Below are 27,990 nucleotides of genomic sequence, written 5' to 3'. Positions count from 1 at the left end.
ACACACCACAATAATTTCAGTTGCAGTGAAGCATTGTGCTGTATTTGATTCCATTAAATGTAGCACCATAACATATTAAACAGTTCAATAAAGGCTGTATGAATAGCAAATGTAACTTGGTCACTGACTTTTCTACCACCAGGTGGTGGCAGAGTGTTCCCTGTGAAGAACCCTAACCACTACAGTGGGTTATAAACTAGGATACATCACAGACTGTAGATAATCATGGACGACAGACTGCAAGCTGCTCAAAAGTGAAGCCAAAGCATTTAAATGAACACATGTCAAATATATTTATCACAGGAAGTTTGGTTTGATTAGTAATTTTGCTATCACGAATCATAAGCTTATAGAAAATGATGCTGTCAAGTATCATGAAACTCATAGATGGAGGTTTTCTTCCATCAAACTTTCTCCTGCAGGCTCGGAGCTCTGCAGCTCACGTCTGGACAGATGCTGAACCACACCGACACCAATACAGTCTCCCAGGACGTTGGTGGTTGTCCTCAAACGATCACTTTCAAGAAACAAACATGAATATCTCAGTTATAGCAGAAACTTGACCAACGAGATAAAAGATTGATTTCAAAATGTTTCAAACTATTCAATTTACTCAAATTGTTCTTATCTCCGACCTTAAATTCAAAACCTTATACAACCTTGTGAAGAAATGTTCACTCACAGAATCCAGTCAACCATGATAAGCAGTGAGATATTTTCAGTGGGCAGTCCAGCGGATGACAACACTATCATCATGGTTACCAGTCCAGCCTGTGGGATGCCTGCCCCACCAGTGCTCGAAGCTGTAACAATCAAACTTGGAAGCAGCATGGGTTATCCATTTATTGGGGTATATCCAAAACAAGCAGAACATCATTTGCAGGGATCTTTGCATCAGCCAATTATGATCAGTCAATTACGTTTTTGCAAGTTCAACCAATCAGAAGGAGCCACGTCAACCTTACAGGGCACATATTATGAAAATTTCACTTTTGTAGTGTTTCTACACGTTAATTTGGGTATCTAGCATTTCTACCGTCCCAAAAACTCTGAAAAAAAACAACTCCCGAGATTTGTTGTGGTTCCTCTATGTCAGAAACGATACGCTAGATGGCGTCGAATGGGAGTGGTTAGTTTGCCGGCTGGCGGTTAGCTCGCGGCCTGTCCGGCTAGCTCGCGGCTAGCCCGGTTAGCTCGCCGGCCCGGCGGTTGACTCGCGGCCGGCCTGGTTAGCTCGCGAGCTAAAGCTAGCCGGGGAGCCGGGCTAGCGTTAACCGGGCCGGTGGAGCCGGGCAGTCCTAACGCGGAGCCAGGCTTCGGCCCACCTGACTCTGGTTCAAAATGATATGGTTGCAAGATTGTATCTTCATCTCCAGTAGCCATATTTCTACAGAGGTAATGGATAGCTAAAAATCTGGGCGCTTGTATCTCGTGAAGGAGGGAGGAGGGGGGGGGGGGGCACTCAAAACAGGTAAATCTGAGGAGGGCTGTTTTAGACAGGGTGAAAAGGGTGCTGTTTTAAATGATCCTTGTGGTATTTGGCCAAAATATGTTACAGACATTTTATTAAGACCCATATCAACTGTGGTAAAATGGGCATACGATGGGTACTTTAAAGGAAACTGGTCCTGTGCTGTTATGTCTGTTTTCTACCCATTTAAATGCCAATTACTAATACAAGTTGTTTAGTGTTATCAATTATAATAGGGAGCAATAAAGGGAGCAATAAAAAATGATTTAAAAAAGTTATTTTAGTAGTCTTATATGTAAATAGGTAGATGCAGACAGACCTACTTCTACATGGTCAAGGTTTCTATATGAACTCACCTGAGGACGATGATTTGACCCAGGCCAAAATTCATATTATGTAGCTGGGCTATGAATAAAGCTGCCACTGCTTCATAGAGGGCGGCACCATCCATGTTCATAGTGGCGCCAGTAGGAAGCAAGAAGCGGGTCACCCGTGTGTCCATGCTGTGATTGACCTCCATGCAGTGCAGAGTTACAGGTAAAGTTGCAGAACTGTGAAAACACAGAAGTGCAAAGACGTTTTAACTCTGTCAAACTGTTATGTTTGGTATTAATGCACTGGCTCACCTTGATGACGTCCCAAAGGCAGTGGCGAGAGCCTGCAGAACACCACTCATGAATCTGAAGGGATTCTTCCGTGTGACAGAAAAGTAGATGAGGGGCAGAGTGAGGAAACTGTGAATGAGCAGGCCAGCAATCACAGTGAGAGTATACATCCCTACTTCCAGGCCAATCTCTCCCATATCTGTCATTTTCACAACCTGCCCTGCCATCAGGAAGAGGATTCCCACAGGGGAGTACCTGTGGTATACAGAGGGGACACACATTAGTCTAGAGAAAATCAAAGAGGCTCCACAAACTAGAGACAGTTGAAAAACATCAAGGCAACAATCTAAGTCTATATATGAGATTTCCCTGCTTACCAGATGAAAATGTTGACCAGAGACATAACAGCTGTATTAAGGCAGTCAAAGAAATCCCTCAAAGGTTTTCCCTGAGATCCCATGCCGCCCAGAATGAGGCCGAAGGCAACAGAGAAGACCAACAGCCCCAACATATTCATACCATCTGACGAGCCCGGCACTGGTACAGTGTTGTCTACAGGGTCCAAATGATGACAGTAAAATAAGAGGTGGAATTTGATTGTATCAATGTTGATAGGAATAATGAAGATTACGCCTTGCAGGTAGATAAAAAGAGGAATCTCACTGTTTTCACCGGCCTCAGTGATATTAAATCCTGTAGAATCACTCCTGGAATAAACTGTTTTAAACTGGAGAACAAGCAAATGTTAAAATCAGTAATAATATGTGAGATTATCGATATAAAGGCAACTCATAGCCACTGCAGATCTTACCTTTCTGAAACAAGCTTCAACCAGATTTGAGGGAATCATGTTTCTATAAATAAAAAAAAACACACATATGAGGTGTTTTTGAAGGCTGATATCTGTACCCTTATAAATCCCTCTTAGTTTATAATTATCACCACACAAACCTGATTAGATCCAGAATAGCGTCCACAGTCTGCACAGCCTCAGCGTGACCACCAGAGGAGGCTGAGGTGTTCCTGGACCAGTTCCCTGGCTGGATGATGACGGCTAAAATGATGCCAGTGAATGCAGCAATAAGTGTGGTGAGCAGGTAGTAGCAAATCGCCCTCAGTCCAATTCTCCCATAAGCTTTCCTGTCCACAGACGACGTGCCTGATGAAAAGAGAAGGTGCAACATGTTTACATTCCTTAACTGTATCAATGTAAATCTGCTGGTACAATCAGTTGTTTATTGGGTTAAAACCTGACTGACACATTCAAATACTTAAATACAAAAATAAATCTATACAATCTATAAAATCATTTTGATATGTATGTATAGTTCAATTATTTTTATAACATAAAAAACAGAGAGTTTCATAAAATAAATGAGATTAAATAAAAACACCTTAAATATACAGTTTATCTTTTTCGTCTCATAAAGAGTAAATAAACTCCTATTTTAAAGCACAATTACAGAAAATCCAATATTTATATTCGTGAATGTGAAAACATTTAAACTTTTGAGGGAAACTCTGAACAGAAGTCTATACTATATGGTATAGTCTATAAGTCTTTGAGAGCCTCAGTTCGACAAACAGACGACACATGTTTATCCACTGTGTTGATTATTAACAGGAGCCATTACGACATGAAATGTGGGTCAAACCATGTATTTGTTGAGAGCCTGAAAATCCATTTTAACAGGCTGATGAGTGCATCTTACCTGAAATCAGACTTGAAACGATGAGAGGAAGCATCAGCATCTGCAGGAGTCTCAGCAGCAGCTCTCCGGGAAACATTAAGTATCTTACATCCCTGTCTGACATGTTAATGGATCGTAGAGCAAAGCCCAAACCAATTCCTTGAAGAAGCAGAAGCACAGGCTAGTCAGTTATTGTGTTTGTCATAAGGCAACACAATTTCCACAGTGAAGTTTGTTTGATGATCACTTACCTGATGCAACAGCTGTAACTGTGAGAATAACAAAAAGGTTTCTCTTCAGGAACGCCAGAATATTACATCTGTGGTATGTTTGAATTTCCTGTGGTTCTGCAACTTCTACTGAGTCCAACTCAGACTGAAGACAAACTGTTTCCATCTCTTTAGTTGTTGGACCTCAAAGACTGTGAAGAACGACGGAGACAAGTGTTTGGTGTCTCTATAGGACAAGAGGACTTATATGTTTAATTAACCCTACTCAATTTTTCCAAGTTTTTCAGAGCACATGACCCCAGGATACAATCATGAAAATGAAGTTGTAGTTTAATAAATACACCAAAAAGTGACAAGTCAATAACATGACATAAGTACCTAAAGACAAATATTAAAGGTGACATTCTCACATTTGTTTGGTACTTAAATAAATAAACTAAACAGTTAAATGAATAAATAAATGTTGAAAAAAATCACCTTTTGAATTGTTAGTCCTTGTAATGAATGAAGTCCAGTCACCAGTAAGTCAACGTAGTTAATCGGTCGGAAAGTCCAGATGTTCTTCTCTTGGCTGATTTAAACAAATTCACTTCACTACATTAATCATCAACTTTGTGTTTTTATTAAATGGTTAATTTATTCATTTTATTCTCTTTTTTTTAGCCTATAGATGTTATTTCTGTTAAAGTTACTATATAAAATGCATGTTTTATTATTATTATAATTAATCACAAGGTTGCCACACCTTGTTAAAGTTGAATAATGTGGCTTTAGTCTTACGGAAAATAATTCGAACAGATACTCTGTGATTATAAGTAAGTCCTGAAAGCTTGACGTACACAGCCTTATTAGTTCTGGGTTGGGTACAAAGGTTCTAGGTCACTGAGGTGTTAAGTCAACTGTGTCCTTAAAACACTGAGTCTCATGAGGACAATATGACAAAGGTGGAGGACGGTGCAGCTAATCAGTGAGATTTTAAGTATCTTAAGTGCAACTTGAGTCTGTTTAAGTTACAGAGTCAGCTTACGTAGAAGTTACAAATCTACAAGTGACAGGAATCCCATCAGGACACACAGAAAATCCCTTGAACTGGTGTAAACTAGGCTCTGGATCTGCTAAAGATGGCCGTGAGGTGGACACCTTGAAATGTCACTATCAAATCAAATACGACTTTCAGGCATCAACCCAGGTGTAGTTTGATATATGTTTTTTGGAGTCAGTGGAAACCAATAGATAAAACAAACACACAAACCAATGAACAGGGGCTAAAACCCAACCTTCTTGGCAGAGGTAATTACCGGGGAAGCAGACAGCCGCCTTCACCCTGAAGGTCTATCGTCCTGCTTCTTGTTTACAGTGACTCTCTATTGTCTGTCGGCTGCCAATTATGAGCTAAGCTCTTGAGAGGTTTTCCTCCGGCCACAAGTTATTGATACAGTCTGATCATCTCGGCACACAATAGCCAACGTTTCACTTTGAGAAGTCTGAATAGTGAGAGGCTCTTGTTGGTAATTTGTTGGTTTTTATGTTATACTTCTCCTGCAGCCATCGACTCCTCTCATCCCTGCAGGACTAAATAACGTTTATTTGAAGAGAGCTTTGGGGTATATCATGAATCAAATGTTCGGGGACAAGTTGAAGAGTTTCATCGGAGGAGGAAGACGAAGATGACGAAGAAGCAGAAACACGTGGGAAGGAAAGCCCAGAAGCCAAAGTCATATCCAGGGAGGAGTTTGAGGTGTGGAAGAAAAGTGAGTAAGCAAAGATGCCAATAGGACGACAGTGGTAAGAAAATCATATTTATGAAGTCCAGCTTAAAATCTATTGTGCACAATCAATCTATCTCTGTGTAGGAAAGGTGCTTTTCCTTGTGCACAGCAAGAAGCTAAATAACATTAAACTGTCTAAATGTTTTTGTGTCTGTCAGTAGAAGGACTTTGTTTAAAATAAAATACAGAGATATTGATATTTCATGGACAAAAGTGTGCAATTAATGTGCGAATGTTCTTTGTAAATTGCTGAGAGATAGCATAGGAAATATGACCTACATATCCATAAGCAGGGATTAGCAGGTGTGATTAGTATGACTTAAAGTGGGCCCCCTCCCCATGTTTGTCTCAGAAACATCAATATAAAAACAAACAAACCAAAAAGTCCAACTTCTTCAGATACAATATGATCCGTCGATCTGAGTATTTTAAAACATATATGACTATAACTCCTCTGGACAGGTTTTAGCAAACTCCTACAGATGTGGTCCATCTGCCACAAAAGACAATGAACTAGTGTGTTTAGTTAACAATACAAATGTGTGACTTGTAATCGAAGAAAAATATAAATAATTTTCCTTATACACAAATACTCTAATTAAATTCATGTTGTGGCTTATATACTACAAGATCATGACCGTTATTGATTTAACAGCAATACAGCTACAACAACTGAAATATATTGATTGACAGTTCTTTATATAAGTGTGCGGGGGTGCATTAGGCAGTTTGAATTCGCTTCCCTCTGCGGCGTCATGTGATGCGTGTGTGACATCAACGGATGCGAGCCAGGCTTAAAAGGTAGCTTTAGGTGGGGGTTTATTTCCTCGGCGCTCAAATTAGCCAGAGAAGCAGATTAGGCTCTGTGAGCAATAACTGGTCAGGGCTCAGTTTGAAGAAGCCGCCATTAAACACATCTCTTAGGCAGTGCGCTTTAAAACAATTATTATTTAATCACATTACACACTCAGGGGATGCAGATGTGCTAGTTATCCTCAATTATCAAGTGAAAAGGCAGATTATTAATGACGTTGGGGTCTCACCGTCCAACGGAGAATGTGAACTGAATGATGTGTCAGTCATTTTTGTAAAACATCACCGAGACCCAGGATTTCAATAAGTTTTGTTTATTGTTTAAGATTCTAATTGACTGTCATTCAAGCTTTATTCCGAGAATAAGGTACATTAGTCCACATTTTGTTTTGTGTGTGTAAGAGTCAGTATCTAGGTCTGTGACTGACTCACAGTTCACTGTTCCAGGTCGTCTGCACTGTCAACACAGTGATGGGGGCGGCACAGGGACATCTCACTGTGTTAGCTGTTTGCAGTTTCTATGGTTACACTAGAATCTATAAACTGTCGAAGCACAAAACGGTATCTTAGAGATGGTGTTCAGCACAATGTGGAGGAGTTCAGCCCTGTCAAAGAACTTAAAGGCACCAAGTTACTGCAAATCTGTGCCAAGCTGCAGCTCTCGGTTCAGATAATCTTATTAAAACAGAGTCGGGGCCTGAGCAGACCACCCTTAAATAGACATGGGTCAAGTAGTGCCAACATGGAACCTTACTTACACTGCAAAATACCCGGAGATAATGTGTGTTTTTATTTATAAAATAAATGATTTACGAATAAACCTGAATTCAACTACTGATGGAATTAAATAACTGGTGTATCTTGATGTGGAAGAATGATCCGATTGTTTTAGCTCGAAATGTAAAGGTTGGCTAAATGCAACTACTACAATTAGTATTAAAAAGATTCAAATTATTACCTCTGTATAAGTATGAAAAACATTATATAAAGAGGCCTTCATTGCTATAATTAAAATGCAAATACCAAACGTATAGAGATGTGTTCTGTCAAATCCAGTTCAGGGATGTTAGAGATTTCAAACTAAACCTTGCAGTTCCTTTAGTTGCAGTACTCAAAGTACTTCAAGGTTTACTGATCTTCAGTCACAGCGCCCCCATTAGGTCAGTCTGTGCCAATATACAAAGACAAGAGAACTTTGTCTTCCTTCGTTACTTGTAAAAAGTAGGATAAACAGCAAGTGTGGCAAGGATGCAAAAGAAAACAAAAGGTATTAGTACTCTCGTATTCTCACAGATCCACACAGAGTCATAAAAGGATGAGGACCAGTAAACAGCTTGATTAACCACACCCAAACAGTAACGTGTGAGTAATTGATTAGATTAATAAGATAATGTTTCATAGAGTGAGCTCATTGACTCCGCTCAGGTGCTGCTGGAGTCAATTGTTTTCCCTTGCTAACAACATTACTGTAATGTGGTAATGCCTATGGGTAATGCTGCTGATGATAAGACACTGATCTTTAAGGAAAGCTTTACTCAAAGCCACCTGCTTCTTTGCCTACCCTCTAACCTTTTAATACACTGTGCTTATGCGTGGACACACTTGTTTGAGCTTAGGCTTCCTGGACAAGGTGGAGTGAGGATAAAGAGATTTTCGACACAAGTAAACGTGCAACAATGTGCACGCAATTTGGGCCGGAGATGACATCGACCTCCCAGAGGACCTTCCAAACCTGGTGGATGAAGATGAGGAAGAGGAGACCGATGAGTCATTTCTCTATAGGCTTCAAAACATGGATGTAGATAAAAGGAGACTGCAGAGGAGAAGTCGACTCTCATGTGACTGCAAAATGCCCCCCCCCGGGGCTCTCTTATTACCCTTGCAATCAAATATGAAGAGTGATAATAATAACAGTTCTGAATGAGGAAGAAGAAGAACAAGTAGGATATTGAAACACCCTGTGGATGGCAGTAATACAACTTGACGTTGGTTACCACCCGCCAATTAACCGGACGAAGAAGAAGAAGAAGAAGACCATAGGGCAATGAAAGTCCTGTAATCTGGAGGAATGGAAGTGGGGGGGTGCTGTTGAGACAAACTAAAAGATTAAAAGAGATATACCTGATTGCTCCAATCATACATATTTTCCCCCGACCTATGTGTCATTGTTAGCAATGGTTCAAATACTAAATAACCAGATTTTAAAATAGCATAGAAGTATAGGACAAATGCACCGGGCTAAAATTGTAGCCCCCCCCCTGGAAGTGTGTGCACCTTGCTTGGGCAGCCATTTTGAAATGCTTGTACCTATAGAACACCTTATAGGACATACTGCATAAGCTAGGATTAGACTTTCTACCCTGATACCGGTTTGTCCTCCTCTGTTCACTCTCATGTCTAAATGGTATTTGTTGATATTTTTAGTTTTTAAAGACATGAAACATATTTTTTGAAATTAGCTTCAAAGCAGAGTCAGCATTGAATAAAGATTCCATTTGAAATAAAAAAAATAAACAAGATATTGATATTGAACCGGCACATCTACGACTGTACACTATGTGACCCAATGAGCTTTTCCTTCACGTTTAAAAACTGATCACATGACCAGCGTTTTACCCTCCCTTTCCATTGTCTCCCTGTCATCCCCCTGCTGCTCACCATCCCCCTTTCCCCCTTGTAAGCTGACACAGCGCCTTTAAACATTAGCCGCTTTCTTTCTAATAGGATGCCAAGGGCTTAAATTGTCATCTGATAAAACTAAGGAGCTTGATGGCTATGCTGCACCCTCTTAACCAATTTGTACTCAATTAGGATAATGGGGAAACAGGCAAAGAGGGACAGCTTTAATATATCAATGTGATAAAATGATTATCAAGTCCCCTCATCTATAACTCAGCTGGTATTAGGACCAGGTCTTATATTAATATTTTTCATTGATGGAGTCCGCATTAGAATATTTCAAATTGGATCTGAAAATTTATTACCTGTCGATAGCGTCGTCGAATTTCCAAATACAGATGCAAGATCTGACATTTTTATCTATTTAACGAGTTTAAATAACCACGGGTCATCATAAGCTGAATCCTAAGAATGTGTGTGTCACTACGAGGCCGGAACATGCATTACACAAGCTAGCACGCTAATGGAACTGAGCCATTAAGGAAGCTGAACTACTGATATACACCAGTGGTTTAATGCAACACCAACATGCTTCAGTCAACTGAGAATACCAACTCTTTATATACAAATTATTAACCTGCACTGATAACACAGATATCAGTGCCACTGTATATGATTAATGCATATAATATGATTAATAACGTCAAACTCTTCTTTTATCATGTGCATGCTGTACACACACACACACACACACACACACACACACACACACACACACACACAGACACACACATCTGATAATTATATCAATCACTCTCTCGGTGTACAAATGAATGGACAGAATCACAGTGAATCTTCTCACCTCGTTTACTAATTAATCAGACTAATTATCATCCCCTAAATCCATTGATTATCTTATGATATCCGCTTACTAAGGCAGTTAATGCTCCTGTCAATGTTTTGCCAGATATTAAAAGTAGGATAATTATCTTATTAATTGAAAATTGGCTGTTTTTTCCAGGTTTTTTTTGTGCATATAGTAAAAGTTGGAAGAACCTGGCAAAAAAACACCTCACATGGCCGGACTGTCTTACCGTCATCATATGGTAGAAACCTACTACTTCACAGTAAATCCTGCCACAGAGGCATTTTTAACTTCTTTACTTCATGTAGCTGTTAGGGAAGTTTGTCGGTCTCAGGCAAAAGTAAAAGGCTTTCTGCTATCTTAGAAAACAACCTTGACAACCATGAAAAGGTGTAGGGCCAAAGCCACTTAACCCATAGGCATTCTGCCCATAGAAGCATTGGCAACGCAGCCCAGTGTTGCCAGATGGCTTTAAACTTGTTGGCGTTTAGAATTCCTCAGCTGCTTAGACATATGCCCTCGCTAGGAACAAGTGTGAAGACGTCTGTGTCACTCTGACCCAGAGAAGATGGTGAAACAATTGAAAGAAGATCCTCCCTTGTATGAGCAGAAATACTTTTTATCACTTTAATATTATTCTTTTTTTGTATGTCTATACTTTCAATGATCTGCAAAGTTTCTGCCTAAATTATTTGTCTAAATACAGAAAAACTAAAAAGACGTGGGTATATGGTATACGTGCTCTGATGTTCGAGACTTTACTCAATGCTAAAAAATATAATTGGAGCATTTGTTTTCTTGTGTTAGATATGCACAAAAATGTGGCAGCACTTTTTACGTTGGAGTTTGAATTTGGCGTGCGAACAGCTCCTAAATATATCTTCCACATAGGAGGAGTGAGGTCAGAGGAAATCTCTAGTGAAGTCTTTAGGCTCATTAAGGACAGGATTGATCTCTGCAACACCTACTGGAGCTGCCAAAGCTTCGGTTCTGCCAAGTGGCCAAGTAGAACTGTGTAGGCTGCAGGATGCAACACCCCCCATGCCCCAACCCAATTCCACTGGGAACCATCGGAGGAAAGCGAGACAAGTTCACAGTCAGGCCACGCTATTTGTTTATTTATTCAACACATGAAAGCAATATGATTCTGAGTCACATTCGCAACTGAGACATTTTAAAGGGATAATTGGGAATAGGTTCAACATTGGTTTTGTCCGCTAATTGGTCGCGTTTGAATTAATTAGGTTAAACTAGGCTAATTAGGTTAAAGTAGGTTAGCGGATTGTCCATTTATTACTTTGCTTCTCTAAACCTGCATTTTAACTCATCGCTCATTTGTCTTGTTGCTGCTCCTCCTGATCCAACCATGAAACGTGCAGCATCCGTCGTCTATTATTAAAGTTCAGGGCATCTCATTAGTTCTGTGCTATTTATAGTTACTAGAAATAAAAAAATAGATTTGATGAATTCCTTAATCGGAGAACCATTATAGCAAAAATAAGCCCCTTCCTTTTCCCTTACAAAACAATGCAGTGTAATAAAAATTTGCTTTAAACCGTGAGTGTTCACTTCTTTGTTTAATTTCCTTATTAAAGTCTGCCGCTCCAAACGCAGTGGTGCCCATAAAGAATTAGGTGCCTACTTGAATTAAACTATTTTATGAACAGTGTGTAGCCATTCAAATGAAAAGTCCATCTCTGTGTCTTTTCTCCCTTACATTGTCTATAATGAAAGGATTAGTGAAAACTCTCAGTACAAGCCATTATCTTTCAGACAATAGATTTTTTGAAAGAAAGTTTTGTGGAGGCTTCATTAGCAATGACCTCCCTCTGTGGTCTGAATGCAGGACACATTTGGAGCAATTACTTGACCAGAAAACAACTGTCAGTCATTCTTAAAGGGGAAGGATTCCAATTAATAAACCTCTTAAACCCTTTGGTTTTACTACCATTCCCCTGCAAGCTTTGGTGTCTTGTGTGGTTAAGGAGAGTTTTTCCAGAGGAGAACAACATTATCTGTGCTTGTTGCTGAGGGCTCCCAACAGTCGCTCCCTTGCTCACTTGTGTGCAGGGGATTTCAAGGACTTAACTGGGAGTAACAAGTGCCTACACTACATGTTGTTAGTGTCATTAGTCGACTTATGGACTATGTAGACACCATGTGCGTTGCAGGAACCTGAGGAGCGGTAAGTTTACTTAATGTTAATCCATTTCTGTTAGTTCTGAGATTTTTTTGGTGAAAAGGTTTCTGTAAGGTTCATTATTTCATTAAAAGATTAAAAAAAAATATAGACAAAATGCAGCTTGTTTTTTGCTGCCTCTCAAAAGGCTCAAACGTCTTTGGGTGTATAAACCAACGACTCTCAGCTGAAGTAACTCTTTAAACATGTGATGAGTCAAAGTAAAAACTAATGGGAAACAGTTTGGAAAGATAATTTGATTTCTACATGCTAAACATACTCAGATCCAAAGCTGAATTCTTCGTATTTTTATTTTCTTTCTTCCTTTATATCATCAACACAAGTTTATGGCTGTAATTATCAATAGTAATAGGAATTATGCCTAAACTGAACTTTCTTATGGTCGAGTATCACGAAATTAATGGAAGATATTCACATTCATTATTAACGCAGTTTATTTTAATTGAAACATGTAAAACTGCTCTGTAATACAAGTATCATGTGTATAGCAATAATAATAACTTTTTAAATGTAAATTCACAGCTGCACTGTATTTCTCTTTTCACTTGCAGCTGAAGATGCAAGTTTGCTCTGCTTCTGTGGAAACACTATATTGAACGTCACAGAAGTTATCCTTAAAGGATACGGCCCCCATGCACCACATAAATCTGCCCCATTGCACGTGAAGCAGAACCTAAAGCGCTCTGTGCAACAGCTGCTTTGCTTAGTCCCACTTTGTCACGTTCCAACTTTTTTCGAGGAGGAGAAAAAGTGTTTAAGAAGGATCGGATGCATTTGTCAATGGATGCCCTTGGAATAGTGGACGATAGTTGCCTGGACAACTATGACATTGCAAAAAATGCCGGGTCGAGCAGTGGAGGCAGGGTCCACAGCATTGATGTCATACTTGGATTCACTAAAGATCAGGACGCTTTACTCCATTCGGTAGGAGATGGTGACGAACAAAAAGCCAACGGAGAAGACCTTCATCTCTCTGAAAAGCAGGTCCAGCTCGACCCGTACGGGCACCTTCCAGAACTGGGCGACAGCTCCCAGCATTCCTCCTACCATGGTGAGTACTTTGAGATTTAAAAAATCTTTGTCGACCGCAGAAACTCTAGTAAATGTGTTTGAATTGTAATATGTTCAGGGCATATTGTCTTGAACCATGCACCAAGTGGAATTGGAGCGGAACTAAGTTTGTCAGAGAATAGAATACAATACTCCCACAAAGTTTTCCCACTGTTTTGGACGAGTGCTCTTCCAGAAAGAAGAAGTTAAATGCCATCTTTTCACAACCACTCTCTTTATTGGACATTATGGCTTGTTTGATATTACAGTGACAATATTCAGTGGTGTTACAGTATATTTGTGTACGTCCCTCTAAACAGATACAATTTTGGTTTGAATAATATTATTTTTTGCAACTCACATTTGAAGTGGCTACTCTAGAAAAACCTCAACTGAAAGGCCTGTCGGTGGAAGAATGATGGATTATCAACTAATGGCTCTCGAGCAAACATGCTCAACATTATGATATACTGTAGCTTTACTCATGAGTGTCCAAGCTACGCTGTTGAATCCTGACTTTCTTCTCCCATCACTAAAACATGCCTGACTAAATCACATGAGGATCTGTGTTGACCTGCTCTATATCTATCGATACGAAGCCAAAACTGAGGAATGCTTTGTACATCTTATTATACACATTTCACTGACATGTCATACACGTGTGGCAGCTGATGATACCCACTGTTACGTTCCATTCACGTGTTTTAGTGCCAGGGCCCAGGTATCATGTCATAGCGACACACTGGACTGGCAGGGAGCGAAGGTTAATGTCATTAGCTTCACTTGTGCGCTAGTTGTTCAAATGATGATCATGAGAAAAGTCCATTCTGCCTAATTTATCTGTTGCTCTGGTAACTTTGGGAAACTTAGAATATATGTTCTTACACGAGTGAATGTGGACCAACAGGTGACTCTGGCTGAAAGTAAGAGCTTTGGAGGCCAGTGGTTGATTGTAACATTGCTGCCCACTGTAAATCAGGGATGTTAATAGATACTTTACATTTTTGGAAAATAAATCCTATGGGGTTGACACCATCACCTGCTTTATGCAATTTAATAAACTGTTTTATGTTATTTGAAATATTTCCTGGAAATTACACTGTTTTTGTCATTTAAAATGTGCTTAGCTTGACTATAGCAACATAAGAGCAGTTAAAGCACTGTAGAATCCTGGATACCATCAAATCCACAAGTGATTTATTACTCAAATTGCCAGAATGTGGCCTGCTGTAAACTTATTCAGCCTAAATTATGTAATATGCATCCTGTGGACCCCTAAAAACTGCATCTTGTTACATGCCACAGTGTGAATTTTCGGTGTTACATACAATATGCGAACAGTACAGTAACCATCAAACTACATTAACAGCAACTGACAGAAGATGGTGGGTGAGCTCGGCTGGAGCATTTCTGTCCGATGCAGGACCAGGATATTGAAAGAGGAAAGAGAGAGGAATGATCTGTATCTCCTTGGATCCACTAGAGAAATAAGTTGGCCACAGAATCTAATTTCAATGGAAACATGTAAAGAAACTTAACATTTATATTACCACATTTGCTGATCAATATTTGCTCCTGATATTGCAGGCTTCCACCCAATATGGGGTGTTTATTGCCTTGTTATACCACAGGTGGAACCGAATGCAAAGGCTGTAGTTCAGGATTCTGCTGCTATGGAAAACATGTGCTGTCATTCAGAAAAAAAACATCCCATTCATTCTATATTCATGTTTATAATAATCACGCTTTTAATATCACAACAAACTCTGAACACAAAGCTTTTGCTATACGACGTCTCCTTATTGCAAACCAGTGATGTGATGACCAGTGAAGTGATACGATTAAAAAGCATTGGTGCATCACACACACACACACACACACACACACACACACACACACACACACACACACACACACACACACACACACACACACACACACACACACACACGACATGCTCTACATTAATTTCTTGGATCACACAATATGGCTCTTTACTCCACCTGTGCAGAAGCCAACTTAAGTCCCTTGTTAGATTAGGGGAGGCGGGCACTCGCAGCTTTAACTGGTGGCATCTGTTACCATGGGATTACTGCAGGGGAAGAATTCAGTGAAAGACGTTGTCATTTGGACTCACCGAACCCCCGGGGTTCCAAACCATCAACCGTATAAAGGCTCATCAGTCATTAAGCTGTTTTATCATGAGGAGAGGAGTTAACGTTTCACTTTTTGATCGGAGTGAACATCCAAAAAATTACTTCTATTTTGATATAATTCACAGTCACACGAGTAAAGATGTTTTCTCCTGGTGACATGTTTTTGTCCTTGAACTAGATCAAACACAATATATTGTAGATCAAGTAGAAAATGCAATAAGAAAGCTTTTGGTCTAGTGATCATAATACTGTTAAAGTCTTCATATTCATGCAACACAATTTGTAGTCGGATATCGCCAACAGATGTAAATTAACTTCTGGTAAAGAATCAGGTGACAAGGTATTCGGTTACCTGGGGAGTTAATGTCTGTATTTGTGAATCACTATTCTCACAAGTCTGGAAAGCCAAATATTTTCTTTAAGCTGTCAAATCTCATAGATTTATGAACATGTCCTGTTATTGGTGGGGTAATGCACAGGGAGGCCCCTGAACTGATGGATTTGGCTTTGTGGTTTAGGTCGTAGCCTCCGTATACTTACTTAGATCCCTAATTGCTCTTTTAGCTCAACCTTGCTCTGCCCTCACGTCTTTGGCTTTACTCTGCCACATAAGATTTGTTAACTTGGCAGTGTTGCCAAATTTAAGGCTTTCTTAGTGGCTTGATACCAGTTGCACGCCAGTTGGTCATTGTTACATCAATTCTGAAAGGTGTTGATGGATGTAAATCCCCAACAAGGAAGATTAACCAATGGGTGTCTGTTGTTGACATTTAAGACACAAGATTTCTTACTTATCTATGTTTTCTCTTCTTCATTTCAGAATCTGACCTTTTCTCAGGTGACAAGTGTGATGGAGAAATGAGTGACCTGCAGAAGAGCGTGGAGGAGGGTGAGGGGTCTCCGGAAACCCTTAAAGAGGAGGAGCACACTAAGAAGAAACACAGAAGAAATCGCACCACTTTCACCACCTATCAGCTTCATGAGCTGGAGCGAGCCTTCGAGAAGTCCCACTACCCGGACGTCTACAGCCGCGAGGAGCTAGCCATGAAGGTCAACTTGCCCGAGGTCCGAGTTCAGGTAAAGACTACGTAACGCCAAAGTGACAGATTTAATCAATTCATGCTTCAGAATCCAACGAAACTAGAGTGATACTCAGAACGTACAGCTCCGCCAAGTTCCAACAGTTCCCCTAAATTCAATCAAGCCACTCCAAATTGAGAATTCAATCAAGATCAGTTATTCTTCCCTGGGAAATCTGTGAAAATGTAAAAACAACAACAACAAAAAACACCCTATCTCACATTGTTAAAGAAAATTAACAATAAAATAATCCTGGAATCGGCCTTTGGTTGGTTTCCATGACAAAATGTGACAGTTTCTAACTCGGCCCATGTCTCATTCTTTCTCAATCCAAGTTCTGTAGAAATCCGCACAGACGATTTTGCGTAATCCTCCTGAAAACAAATAAACAAACTAAACCACAAACAAACAAATTAACAGGGGCCACAACATAACCTCTGTGGCGGAGTGGAATGCGGCCGACTTCACTACCTAATGATGATTCAGGAAAATAAACAGTGGCACACACAATCCCCTCTTATATGTATTTGTCTCATGATTGAATTCCTGCTCTTTTGTCTCAGTACTATTTTGTCACTGCATCTCATCTCATTTCATTTCTCTCTGGCCAGGTGTGGTTCCAGAACCGAAGGGCCAAGTGGCGACGTCAAGAAAAGATGGACACGAGCACCATGAAGCTTCACGACTCCCCCATGCTCTCCTTCAGTCGCCCCTCGATGCCTCCCAACGTTGGTCCCGTGGGCAACGCCATGCCCCTGGATCCCTGGCTGACCTCGCCCATGTCCAGTGCCACGCCCATGCACACCATCCCGGGGTTTATGGGCTCACCGCAGGGAATGCAGCCCGCCTATCAGAGCCACGGCTTTCTCAACAGCCCGTCTGGCATGGTCCAAGGTATGCAGCCCATGGGCCCACCTGCTTACCAGTGCCCTCCCAGCTTCAACGATAAATACCCAATGGAGGATGACAGGAGTACCAGCATCGCAGCACTCAGGATGAAGGCCAAAGAGCACATTCAGTCCATGGATAAAACCTGGCAGCACATGTGATGTGGCTATGGACGGATTACTGAGCTGCTCCCGTGAATGTTTACAAACTGCTTTTCAACTGTTAGTTTCATGTACCGATGAAGAGGATACAGTACATGACACCAAAGGAGTTTGAGAGGCTGCTATTTTTTTTTTAAATGAGGCTAACAAGCAACTCTCAAATTGGACTTCTTGTGATTTTTGGTGTTTTAAAAATTAACTTTAAAAAAGTTATTAATTTTGACCAAACAAGGTTTTTGGTCGCAAGGATTAATGATCAAATCTCTGGTGGTCATTATTCTGGTTGAGCATGAGATGTTTGGGAATATTCTTTTGTTTTGGAGTGAGAGGAAATCTTCAACGTGAATGTGTTGACACTTTAAATTAGTGTCCCTGTTAATTTTGTATATTTCTGACCAGTTTCAGACATTTTACTGACACAATGAAATACAGTATAGTATATAAGAGACTAAATAGAGCAATGTGGTCAGTATTAGCAACATTTTTTTTCATTTAGAGTTATTACTTTACAGATTTCAAAACATTTATATAAGTTTGCTGTCTTAATCCAGTGGCGTTCTGACCTCTTTGTTGAAATATACTTTAGAATTTCTGAAGCTAACTCTCACTACAGGTACCTGAGTGTAAGATCTTCCTGTTTCCCTGAAGTGATAACATGAGGTTTACATAAATGGCCACTGAACTGCACTTTCAGGGTGTTTGTTGGTATCTAATCCTCAAGAAATAGTTTTTTCCCCCGTGATTATCTGATTGGTGGGCTTTTTCACTTTGTCCATTTTATTTTTATTTTTTACTGTACTTTCAAATTTTTCAAAGTTTCATCTCTTTATTGTAATTTGGGTTAAAAAGCAATATGATTGTCTTTTTAAAAATCATTGAAATGGCCTTTTGGAGAGCATGGAGTCCGAATGGGGGAGGTTATAGGAAGTCAGAGAGCATAATCTGGTTCGAGGGCTAATTTAAACAGACAAGCATACCTCTTAACACCTAATTACTGCATTTAAAGCGATTAACCCCGGATTTTCCGCCATAGACAGCATGCCCTCAGATGCCCCTGAAAACCCCTTTAAAAGACCTGATTAACTCCCCCTCAAAGTTGCTCGTTTATATTATTTCTAATTTACAGATACAACACTACATACCAGTGTTATACTTCTATTGTCTTGATCTCCATCCTTATTGGTAAAGGATGCTTCTTATTACATTGTTGACACAATAGTCACTTGAGTCAAATGGATTTAAGCTGAGAAAGTTAATGGAGGCTGGCAGCCCCTCGTACCTCTTGGAAAAAGCACAGTTTGATAAAAACTGTTGGACCACAAATGGGAGGAGAGGACAACGTGTTTCTTTTTATGTTTTTGCATTAAACTGATGTCGAAGGCTGCTGTGTTAGCAAAACAACCTTTTTCCTGATTAGGATTTCTTCTGTGGCTCTAAATCAATAAATCAAATGACATTTTAGTTCATGGACTCCAGGGAATAGATCTTGCTAAGCATCTCCCCCATCCCTTTATCAAAATGCGGCATGACGTTAAACTGATCAATACCTGAATCAATACGACTCCATCGATAATACTGTCCTCAATTGTCTGTATATCACAGCCTTTAGAAATGGCATCATCCACAGTTGTATAGGTTTTGCTGTTTGTTTTGTTCTAATCCCCGTTCACACCGGTGGACGAAAAGGCCAAAGAAATAAGAAGGAACTTTTCTTTTTACTATTTGTGGATGTTTGTTATTTTTGCATCCGTTTTAAGTATCATTGTATACTAATTTCTAGTTCTTCCAGGTTTTTAAACTTTGATCTCCTTTTTTCCATGTGCAAAACATAGAATAAAGTTACAGTAGCACTACTGTAGAAGCACTTTGATTGTAGACCTTGTTTTTCTTTGCACACATCCATTAGTGAGCCACCAACATGACTTAGTGCCATTAATGAGCGCCCACATACAATAGGCCATGTAAGCTGTGACAGAGCAAGCTGGCCTGATGGAGGCCTGTTGTGCTCGCCCAGGCCTGTGGAGCTTTGCCAGGCCGTTAGGCAGATGAGGCTCCACTCCATCAGGCCCAACCAGGGGTGTCAGGAGGCCCCGCCTGCTAGGCTGCAGAGGCCACAAGGGCTCAAGCCTTAATTGCCCTCCAGTAGCTCGTGTGGCTTAACTGCCCCAATTTATTTTGGGATAAAGGTTTGAGCAGTGGTCTTTTTTGCAGTATTTTGCAGCAACAGATGAGTAACAACCTGATCTACAATATTCACCATTTAAAAGTTGATATAAGTTTGCTGCGTCGGTCAGACACTTATGTCTATACTACTTCTGTCTAAACTAAAATAAATTAGGAATTTAATGAGGAAAATTGTTAGATACAGAAAATGCAGGTTTAATAGGTCTGTTAAACGGTCATGATATTAAAGTAACAATGGTGTGCACATATCGTCTGAAGGTGGTGATAGCAAAAATCGAATATGTCCATGGCTACTACTAAGGGTTATAGTTACTATATTTGATCTGATAATATTGCACAAAAGCAGTATGTAACTTGAGAAGCAAGTTAACTTTTTTTGCAGAGTTAAAACCTAATCTTTTAGATTACAAATTTTAAAATGTTACAAACAAAAATGCTGAATGTATGCATTTTACCCAATGTCTATACTGTATGAGCAATTTTAGACAGAGACAAAAGTTTGTTTCTTGCTCCCTCCGCCCTCCTAATATTGTTGCAGGGAGAGAAATCACCTAAGTTTCTCACCATTTCTATGCCTGAGCAGTTCGGCATAATAAATCAGCAGAGGCATGTAGATGAGAAGTGTTTGACCATGCTATATTTAGTGATAACCTCTCTCACCACACCTTTGTCAAAAAGACTCAACGTAGCAACATCCTGAAATTACAAGAGACGCACTCAGACCTAGTAATTATTATTATGTTATTTTGCTTGGCCAAGCATGACCTTCGCTGGGGCCCGGGCTCTAGTTAACAGGCTGACTGGCGGGACGTGGTCCATGGTGGAAATAATAAGGGAAAAGAGCGGAAATAATTGGGTTTGATTAAGAACACTTTTCAAAGGGACACCATTTTCTCCTCTTGACGTAATTGCGGAGTGAGTGTTTATGTGCATGCGCATGTGTGTGTGTGGGAGTGTGTGTGTGTGCAGGGGGGTTGATGGTTGGCGCCAGTTGCTCGTCTTCATCCCACTCTTCACTTTGAGGAGGTGCACATGTCACTCAAAAAGTTACTTGCCTTACAAACATGTGCCTGACATGCACCAGTGCCCGTGTCAATGGCTTAAGGGTCCAGTGTTTGGGATTTAGATGAGAGGGATCTATTGGCAGAAATTGAATATAAAATAATTCTAGTGATGTTTTCCCTTATGTGTGTTTCATCTAAATTGTAAAAATTGTAATTTTCTATACCCAGAATTAGCCCATTGTATTTAAATAATTTACATCTACATCAGGAGCAGGTCCTCTCTACAGAGGCCACCATGTTTTTTACAGTATCCCAAACTGGACAAACTTAACACCTTTTGAGTTTTAATGACGACTGAAGGATGCCACAGGTTCTCTGTCATGTTTGGAAGGGGAGGGTGAGGTGAGGGGTGTTCAGCTGCAATATGCAACTTCACCACTAGAAGTCACTAAGTTTAAACAGTGAAACTTTAATATTGACTTGACCACTCACCCAGTAACTCTTGATTAATGTTCAACTAACCCTGATACTTATTCGCATATTGTTGTCCCTCATTTTGATACATATTAGCAATAGCTTATTTGCAAAAAATAGTTTTTCACAAATGAAATACTATATTGCTGTTTCCCCAGTAGTAGGTCGTTATGATAATTCATACTTTAAGTTAGAATGGCAGGATCAGTCCAGATGGAGCAGGCCAGAATATCACATATCCATGAGTGTAGGCCACAGGTTTTCAAAGTGGGAGGGGGCTCGAGACAGTTTCAGGTCAGCCTCAGTTAATGAAAGTTCAGTAACCAACAGGAGAACTGGTTTACAGTTCAGAGATACTGTAGTTCAGGTAATTAGGGCCCGACCACAGACATCAAAGGTGTCTGGTGAGACCCTATTGAAATTGTAAGGACTATTATTATTTCTTATTATTAGGGCCCGAGCACTGATCAAAGGTCAGGGAGGACCCTATTGTTATTGTAAGGATTATTATTTTTCTTCTTCTTCTTTTTCTTCTTCTTCAGGCAAATGAATTGGCTTTTTGAGGGCTTTAACATGCTCAACTTCTTACCAAAATTTGCAGAAAGTTAGTAAGTGGTGAAAATTTACGTATTCTGAAGGAATTTTCAATGGGCGTCGCAAAATGGCTCAACGGTGCCCCCGAGACCCCTGGTTATTATTATTATTTATTATTATTATTAGAATTATTGTATGGACGACTCAGAGTAGTTTAATAGTGATTTATTAGCCAATTGTCATTTTAACATTAACATTTTGGGAATGATTAGCAGCTTGATCAGCAGAAAATTAATTGGAAAACCAATTTTTATAATCAATTTATTGCTTCAGTGATTCTATTTTTAAATGTTCTTATGAATGTTAGTGTATTAAACTAAGAGTCCTTTGATAATGACTATGATATCCCATCTCTGCCTTGAAACAGTGTGGAATCAATGGCAGCTGCCTCAAAGGCAACAAAGTCAGTGTGGCATCCGAGGCCCTTGAATTTGTTGCCACACTGACTTAACTGGCAGTGTTGCAGTTTCTGTTCACACCAGAAGTGCCTCTACGACCTCAGCTGCCACGATTTGGGCTTGCCCTTACTGACTGACAGAAGAAACAAGGTGGGCATTTAAATTGATTCACTTACTTTACTTCTTGTTATTATTATTATTCATTCTTATTATTATTCAGGCAAATGAATTGGCTTTTTGAGGGCTTTAACATGCTCAACTTCTTACCAAAATTTGCAGAAAGTTAGAAAGTGGTGAAAATTTACGTATTCTGAAGGAATTTTCAATAGGCGTCGCAAAATGGCTCAACGGTGCCCCCCGAGATAGCCCGAGACCCCCGGAAGGTGTTCCCATTGACCGATCTTCACAAAAATCAATACAAAGGTGTATCATGACCAGACAAACAAAAAAGTCTCTAGATGCAATTGGAAAAACAAAACAGGAAGCCTGCTATTTTGTATTTAGTGGCCATTTTGGCCATATTCCACATTTTTTCTTTGATACACTTGTACCAGGGTTTTCATCGAATCAACTTCAAATTGAGATGAGTGTCATCACAACAAGATGGAGATAAAAACTGACTGACGGATTTTTTTTAATCACACAGTGTGACCGTGGCGTGGCGTCAAAGTTTGATTACACGCCATTAAAACACGATGTTCTATAACGCGGAGATACATGGACCATGAATCCTTTGATTTCAGTCTTCCTAGATCAAAGGAAACTTTATGTCTTGCAAAGGTCACGTCTCTTTCTCTCTCAGAACTGGTTATTTTTGTTTTTTCAGACAAAAAGCATGCAACGCTTCAAAATGGATGTGCTCGGGCCCACCCAGGGCTGCTTTGCAGCCCTAAAAATGTTTTATTATTATTATTATTATTATTCAGGCAAATTAATTTTTACTTTTTGAGGGCTTTAACATGCTCAACTTCTTATTTACATATGTAACTTTGACCACTAGTTTCAATTCTCATTAGAAATCTTCTTTAGGCTACATACAGCCAGAAAGATACAACAGTTTCCAGCCACATCATCTCATACTTGAGTATGAAACTGGTGTTAAACTAAGTTATGTTATATGTAAAAGTCTTAAATTGAAACTCTGATCAAATGACAATGTACAGTTTGAGTTAAACTTTGTTTTTTATTTTTATTTTTATTTTCTTATCATGTAGATGAGGAACCGTCGACGAGCAAAGCTATGGACACAGGGTTTCCTCGTTTATTTTGTTTCCGCCACTCCCTTCAGTCACAACTCACCATAAAACAGTCATTTCCCCCTTATACATAATATCTATGAGAGTCTATGAGACGATACAATTGGGCAATATACACTTGTAAATGAATTATACTACAGGCAGGAACCCAAATGCTAGTTCCTTTGAACTTTTGAGCCAAACACTATAACAGCAAACAAGCTCCTAAGTTGCTCATTTAAAAATAAAGGCTAAAGGTCAGACTTGTATATAATTATTACAGTTCATTATTTCTGGTTGCTATCTTACCCTGGATGTTATTATTGACTTTGTGAGGCTAAGCTAACACCAGGGCCCTTAGTATTTGGCGCCCTCTACCGGACGTCTCCCACAACAACACGTTGGACATGACGATTCCGGATCAGCGGTACGCGGAAGACATATGTTTCGTGGTCTCCTGTGATTGGTCCAGCCTCGGCTTGTCCCCGGCCAATCACAGGGAGACATCTGTTCGCTGGAGCGACTCTAAAAATCCTCCTCCTCTTCCTCCTTCTCTCGGTCTTCATCCAGCTGAGACTTCCCCGGCAGCAGCAGCTTGTGTTGGGGCAGAAGAACCATGAAGGTCCTCGGTGTAGCAGCGGTGGTCGTGGCGCTTTACTGTGCTCATGCTAAGGTCTACCTGCGGGAGGAGTTCCTGGACGGTGGTGAGTTCCCAGTGGGGTGGTGGTCCCAGTATAGTCCTGCTCAACACGGGCTGGTTTGGGGGGTTAAATCCAAATCGTGTGTTTATTTCATTCCTCGCTTTTTTTACCTGTGAATTTATAATTGGGTTTGATATCGAAGTCTCCCTGTGTTCGAGGAATCAAGTGTTAACATCAGACTTTTAATTTGCATGAGGTATATAGCCTGTTAGCTAGCTCACTTTAGCCAAGGCCCCGAAGCTAGCATAGCAGACGTGACGTCCCACCCTGCTGAAGTTACACGTTCAAGTTGTGGAGTCTGCAGGTTTTAAAACAAAAAAAATGGGTTAAACGTGCAGGTGTGGTTGTATTTGTTGTGTGACTGTTCTCTGGAAGTGTCTGGAAGCTTCCTCCGGGGTTAACGCTGTCCCTGGTGTGTGCAGATGAATGGAAAAGTCGCTGGGTGAGCTCCAAACACAAGTCGGACTACGGGGAGTGGAAGCTGACGGCTGGGGACTTCTACGGAGACGCTGAGAAGGACAAAGGTAAATGAGGTTTAACTCCACGTATCTTCAAATGAGAATCAACTGTATTTGCATCAGGGCCTCAAATATGCTAATACGGTATTTTGGTGTAAAGTCTGAGATCAATAAAGTATAAGAGCTCAACAGATCAAACTATATCGATGAGGCAACAAATCCAATGCAATTCAAACTGATCGACAAAACATAGCTCTGTTTAAAACATGAGAAATGCATCACAAAGTCATAAACATATAAAGTAGACTATAAGAGAAAGTGAAAGTAATTTGAGTAAATTCAAAATGGCCTTGCCTGTGAAATAGATAGTAAAACTATAAAATTGTGAATTGCTTTATGAACACCAGGCTGGATAGGTGTTTTTTTTAAATTTACATTTCTTATTATCAATACAGCATTTTCGTCTCCTCTGATCTTTTTAAATGTGTTGGTCAGATGCATCTTGATTCTACAGCATTAATATTTCCTGATTTAAACAAGACACTTAACTTCCGTAACTGGTTTAACCTCAGTGCCCAACACAGAATTTTTCAGCAGCATCAGAGGCTGTTATCAAAACATCTCTACTTGGAGTTTCTACATTTTTTTTACAGTTTACTAAAGAGAACCTGTTTTGCTAAATATTTATTTTTGAACCTTGTATTTCAGGTCTCCAGACCAGCCAGGATGCTCGGTTCTATGCCTCCTCTGCCCGTTTTGAGCCTTTTAGCAACGAGGGCAAGTCTCTGGTCATTCAGTTCACCGTGAAGCACGAGCAGAAGATCGACTGCGGCGGCGGCTACGTGAAGGTCTTCCCTGCTGATTTGGAACAGACTGCAATGCACGGAGACTCCTCATACTACATCATGTTTGGTAAGTGGTGACGGACGCAGTAATGAAACGTAAACTGAATAGTTACAATTACAAAATTTGCTTAATGTTGTAATTTAATTTATTTCCCTCAGGTCCTGATATCTGTGGCTACAGCACAAAGAAAGTCCACGTTATCTTCAACTACAAAGGCAAGAATCACCTGATCAAGAAAGAGATCAAGTGCAAGGTAATTCAGACTTTCAAATTATTTTTTTATATACCCTAATAAAATGCAAACATGCATCGCCTCTGCTCCAGTAGGTAAATCCAATCATATCTGTTTCTTGCAGGATGATGAGCTGAGCCACTTGTACACACTGATCCTGAATCCAGATCAGACCTATGAGGTGAAAATTGACAATGAGAAGGTGGAGTCTGGCAGCCTGGAGGAAGACTGGGACCTCCTGCCTCCTAAGAAGGTTAAGGACCCTGAGGCCAAGAAGCCAGAGGACTGGGATGATCGTGCCAAGATTGACGATGCTGATGACGCCAAGCCTGAGGTAAATGAGCTTACTTTATAACTGCGTAATCATGTTTATCAATCTCAAATGCTGACAGGTTTTCCACTTGAGTCCTGGGCTTTAAGGAGCTTTCATTCATAGTTGTGTGTGTTTTCCTCTTTTAGGAGTGGGACAAACCTGAAAACATTCCAGACCCTGATGCTAAAAAGCCTGAAGACTGGGACGTGGATATGGATGGAGAGTGGGAGCCCCCCATGATCCCCAACCCAGAGTACAAGGTAGGTTAAACAATTTTTCACGATCGTTCTATCTGAGAAATGCTTTAAAATTCAGAGTTAATGACTCATCAACATTTATTGTTACAGGGAGAATGGAAACCCAAGCAGGTCGACAACCCCAACTACAAAGGATCATGGGTGCATCCCGAGATTGACAATCCTGAATACAGCGCAGATTCCAGCATCTACAAGTTCGATAACATTGGAGTTTTAGGTCTTGATCTGTGGCAGGTGAGAAAGGAGATCCTCCTGTTGTCCTGTTATTGTTGCAGTGATATTTATCCCCAGTTTAACATGTTTTACTTTTCATTTCAGGTGAAATCCGGTACCATTTTTGACAACTTCCTCATCTCAGATGACGTGAAGGAAGCAGAGGAGATCGGAAACGAGACGTGGGGTGCCACAAAGGTAGATTGATATATATATATATATATATTTTGTTACATTTACAACACTTGAAACTATTGTCGGGGAGAAACCAAATACATCAACCAGGGACACGGTTTGTAATTATCTTAACTTTCCACACAGGAACCAGAGAAGAAAATGAAGCAGGAGCAAGATGACCTGAAGCGAAAAGAAGAGGATGAGAAGAACAAAGAGCAAGATATCGAAGCTGAAGCTGAGGAAGAAGCAGCAGATGACGAGGATGATGAAGAAGATGATGATGAGGAGGATGAGGAAGACACAAAGGATGCAATGGAAGAGGCACTTTCAGAAATGGATGAAGAGGAAGCAAAACTTAAAGATGAGCTTTAAGGAGCCAGAGCTTTTCTGTCCCTCCTTTAGAAACTCTGTCCTGTATTCCCCAGGGGTAATGTGGCTGCTGTGCATCCTTTCCCTGAGATCTGGACACGACCCAACTTGGGGGGCAAATGTAGTGAAGTGGGGCAGGTGGGTGTTAACAGACGTAGTTTCTCTTTCATTTTGGTCTTGATGTTGCCCTGTTGATTTATATGGTTTTTCAGCGACAAAGTTCATCCCTTGTTTTGTCAAAACAGAAAATAAGGAGGCGCTGACATCTTCTGTTTTCTAGATTTGTTTTTCCTTGATTTACACATTCATGTTATTTGCAGGTTCCCTTTGCACACTCACTCATCTGTGATTAAAAGTTTGATGATATGGCAAATTGTGATCGGTGGAGAATAGAGACAATCATATGTTGACTTAATAATTCTTTTTCAGCCTGGTTGAAACACAGAATCCACATAACCTGACATGATATTGGCAAAAACTGTAAAGCTTACAGTAAAAATAATCACAAAATACAGAATTCCAGTCTGTAGTGTAACTTATTTTGGTTATGTCTTTGGCACTGAGTTTTTATTTTCCTTTCTACACTCTTTAAGGCACAATTGAATGAAATCCCAAGTGTAAATGTTTTCTGACATTGAAATGACATGAATTCAACATGTGTTCATGGGAATGTGATTGGACATGCATTGTTTCCTGAAAGTCTGGAGAAACAGACAGTGAGCGAGCCCCTGGTATGACTCATGACATCAATTAGGGTCAAACCTATTTTTATTGGACAGAATGTTATTGATACCAAAGTTTTTATTAAAAGATTATAACCATATTGCCTAATTGTCATATTTTTTAAATTATACATGCATGTCCTGAAACTGTAGATTACAGAAACCAGTCATGTGTCATTAAAAACAAAATATTGACAGAAAAATAAATGTACTCG

General features: G+C 40.0%; 3 protein-coding genes across 7 annotated transcripts; 2 read left to right on the top strand and 1 right to left on the bottom strand.

Moving 5' to 3' along the window:
* Positions 1 to 14: 14 nt before the first annotated feature.
* LOC133017836 (excitatory amino acid transporter 1-like) lies at positions 15 to 4,791 on the bottom strand. Of its 4 annotated transcripts, XM_061084054.1 has the most exons (11): positions 4,475 to 4,791; positions 4,019 to 4,223; positions 3,789 to 3,926; positions 3,028 to 3,235; positions 2,888 to 2,930; positions 2,740 to 2,803; positions 2,454 to 2,628; positions 2,098 to 2,331; positions 1,828 to 2,022; positions 683 to 817; positions 15 to 517 (listed from the first exon to the last, which is right to left on the bottom strand). In XM_061084054.1, the coding sequence occupies exons 2-11, from the start codon at positions 4,161 to 4,163 to the stop codon at positions 382 to 384; spliced, it is 1,473 nt and encodes a 490-aa protein (XP_060940037.1). In that variant the 5' UTR covers positions 4,164 to 4,223; positions 4,475 to 4,791; the 3' UTR covers positions 15 to 381. The 4 variants fall into 4 exon arrangements, with proteins under 4 accessions (XP_060940037.1, XP_060940034.1, XP_060940036.1 ...); XM_061084051.1 differs by having other exon boundaries at positions 2,454 to 2,803; XM_061084053.1 differs by having other exon boundaries at positions 2,454 to 2,803; positions 4,019 to 4,188.
* On the top strand, positions 3,847 to 27,874 carry calr3b (calreticulin 3b). 2 transcript variants are annotated; one of them, XM_061084057.1, is made up of 10 exons: positions 3,847 to 3,852; positions 24,087 to 24,191; positions 24,611 to 24,712; positions 25,355 to 25,558; positions 25,651 to 25,745; positions 25,849 to 26,058; positions 26,184 to 26,297; positions 26,385 to 26,528; positions 26,613 to 26,705; positions 26,829 to 27,874. In XM_061084057.1, the coding sequence occupies exons 2-10, from the start codon at positions 24,104 to 24,106 to the stop codon at positions 27,054 to 27,056; spliced, it is 1,278 nt and encodes a 425-aa protein (XP_060940040.1). In that variant the 5' UTR covers positions 3,847 to 3,852; positions 24,087 to 24,103; the 3' UTR covers positions 27,057 to 27,874. The 2 variants fall into 2 exon arrangements, with proteins under 2 accessions (XP_060940040.1, XP_060940039.1); XM_061084056.1 differs by lacking the exon at positions 3,847 to 3,852 and having other exon boundaries at positions 24,041 to 24,191.
* Positions 12,821 to 18,090, top strand: LOC133018309 (retinal homeobox protein Rx2-like). The gene is made up of 3 exons (XM_061084628.1): positions 12,821 to 13,314; positions 16,290 to 16,546; positions 17,161 to 18,090. Exons 1-3 carry the CDS (start codon positions 13,032 to 13,034, stop codon positions 17,596 to 17,598), a joined length of 978 nt encoding a protein of 325 aa, XP_060940611.1. The 5' UTR covers positions 12,821 to 13,031; the 3' UTR covers positions 17,599 to 18,090.
* Positions 27,875 to 27,990: the final 116 nt, after the last annotated feature.

The sequence above is a fragment of the Limanda limanda genome, chromosome 13, assembly GCF_963576545.1.
Source record: "Limanda limanda chromosome 13, fLimLim1.1, whole genome shotgun sequence".
Taxonomy (NCBI): domain Eukaryota; kingdom Metazoa; phylum Chordata; class Actinopteri; order Pleuronectiformes; family Pleuronectidae; genus Limanda; species Limanda limanda.
The sequence above is the reverse complement of the archived record's forward strand: the minus strand, read 5'-3'. Positions and strand labels throughout refer to the sequence as shown.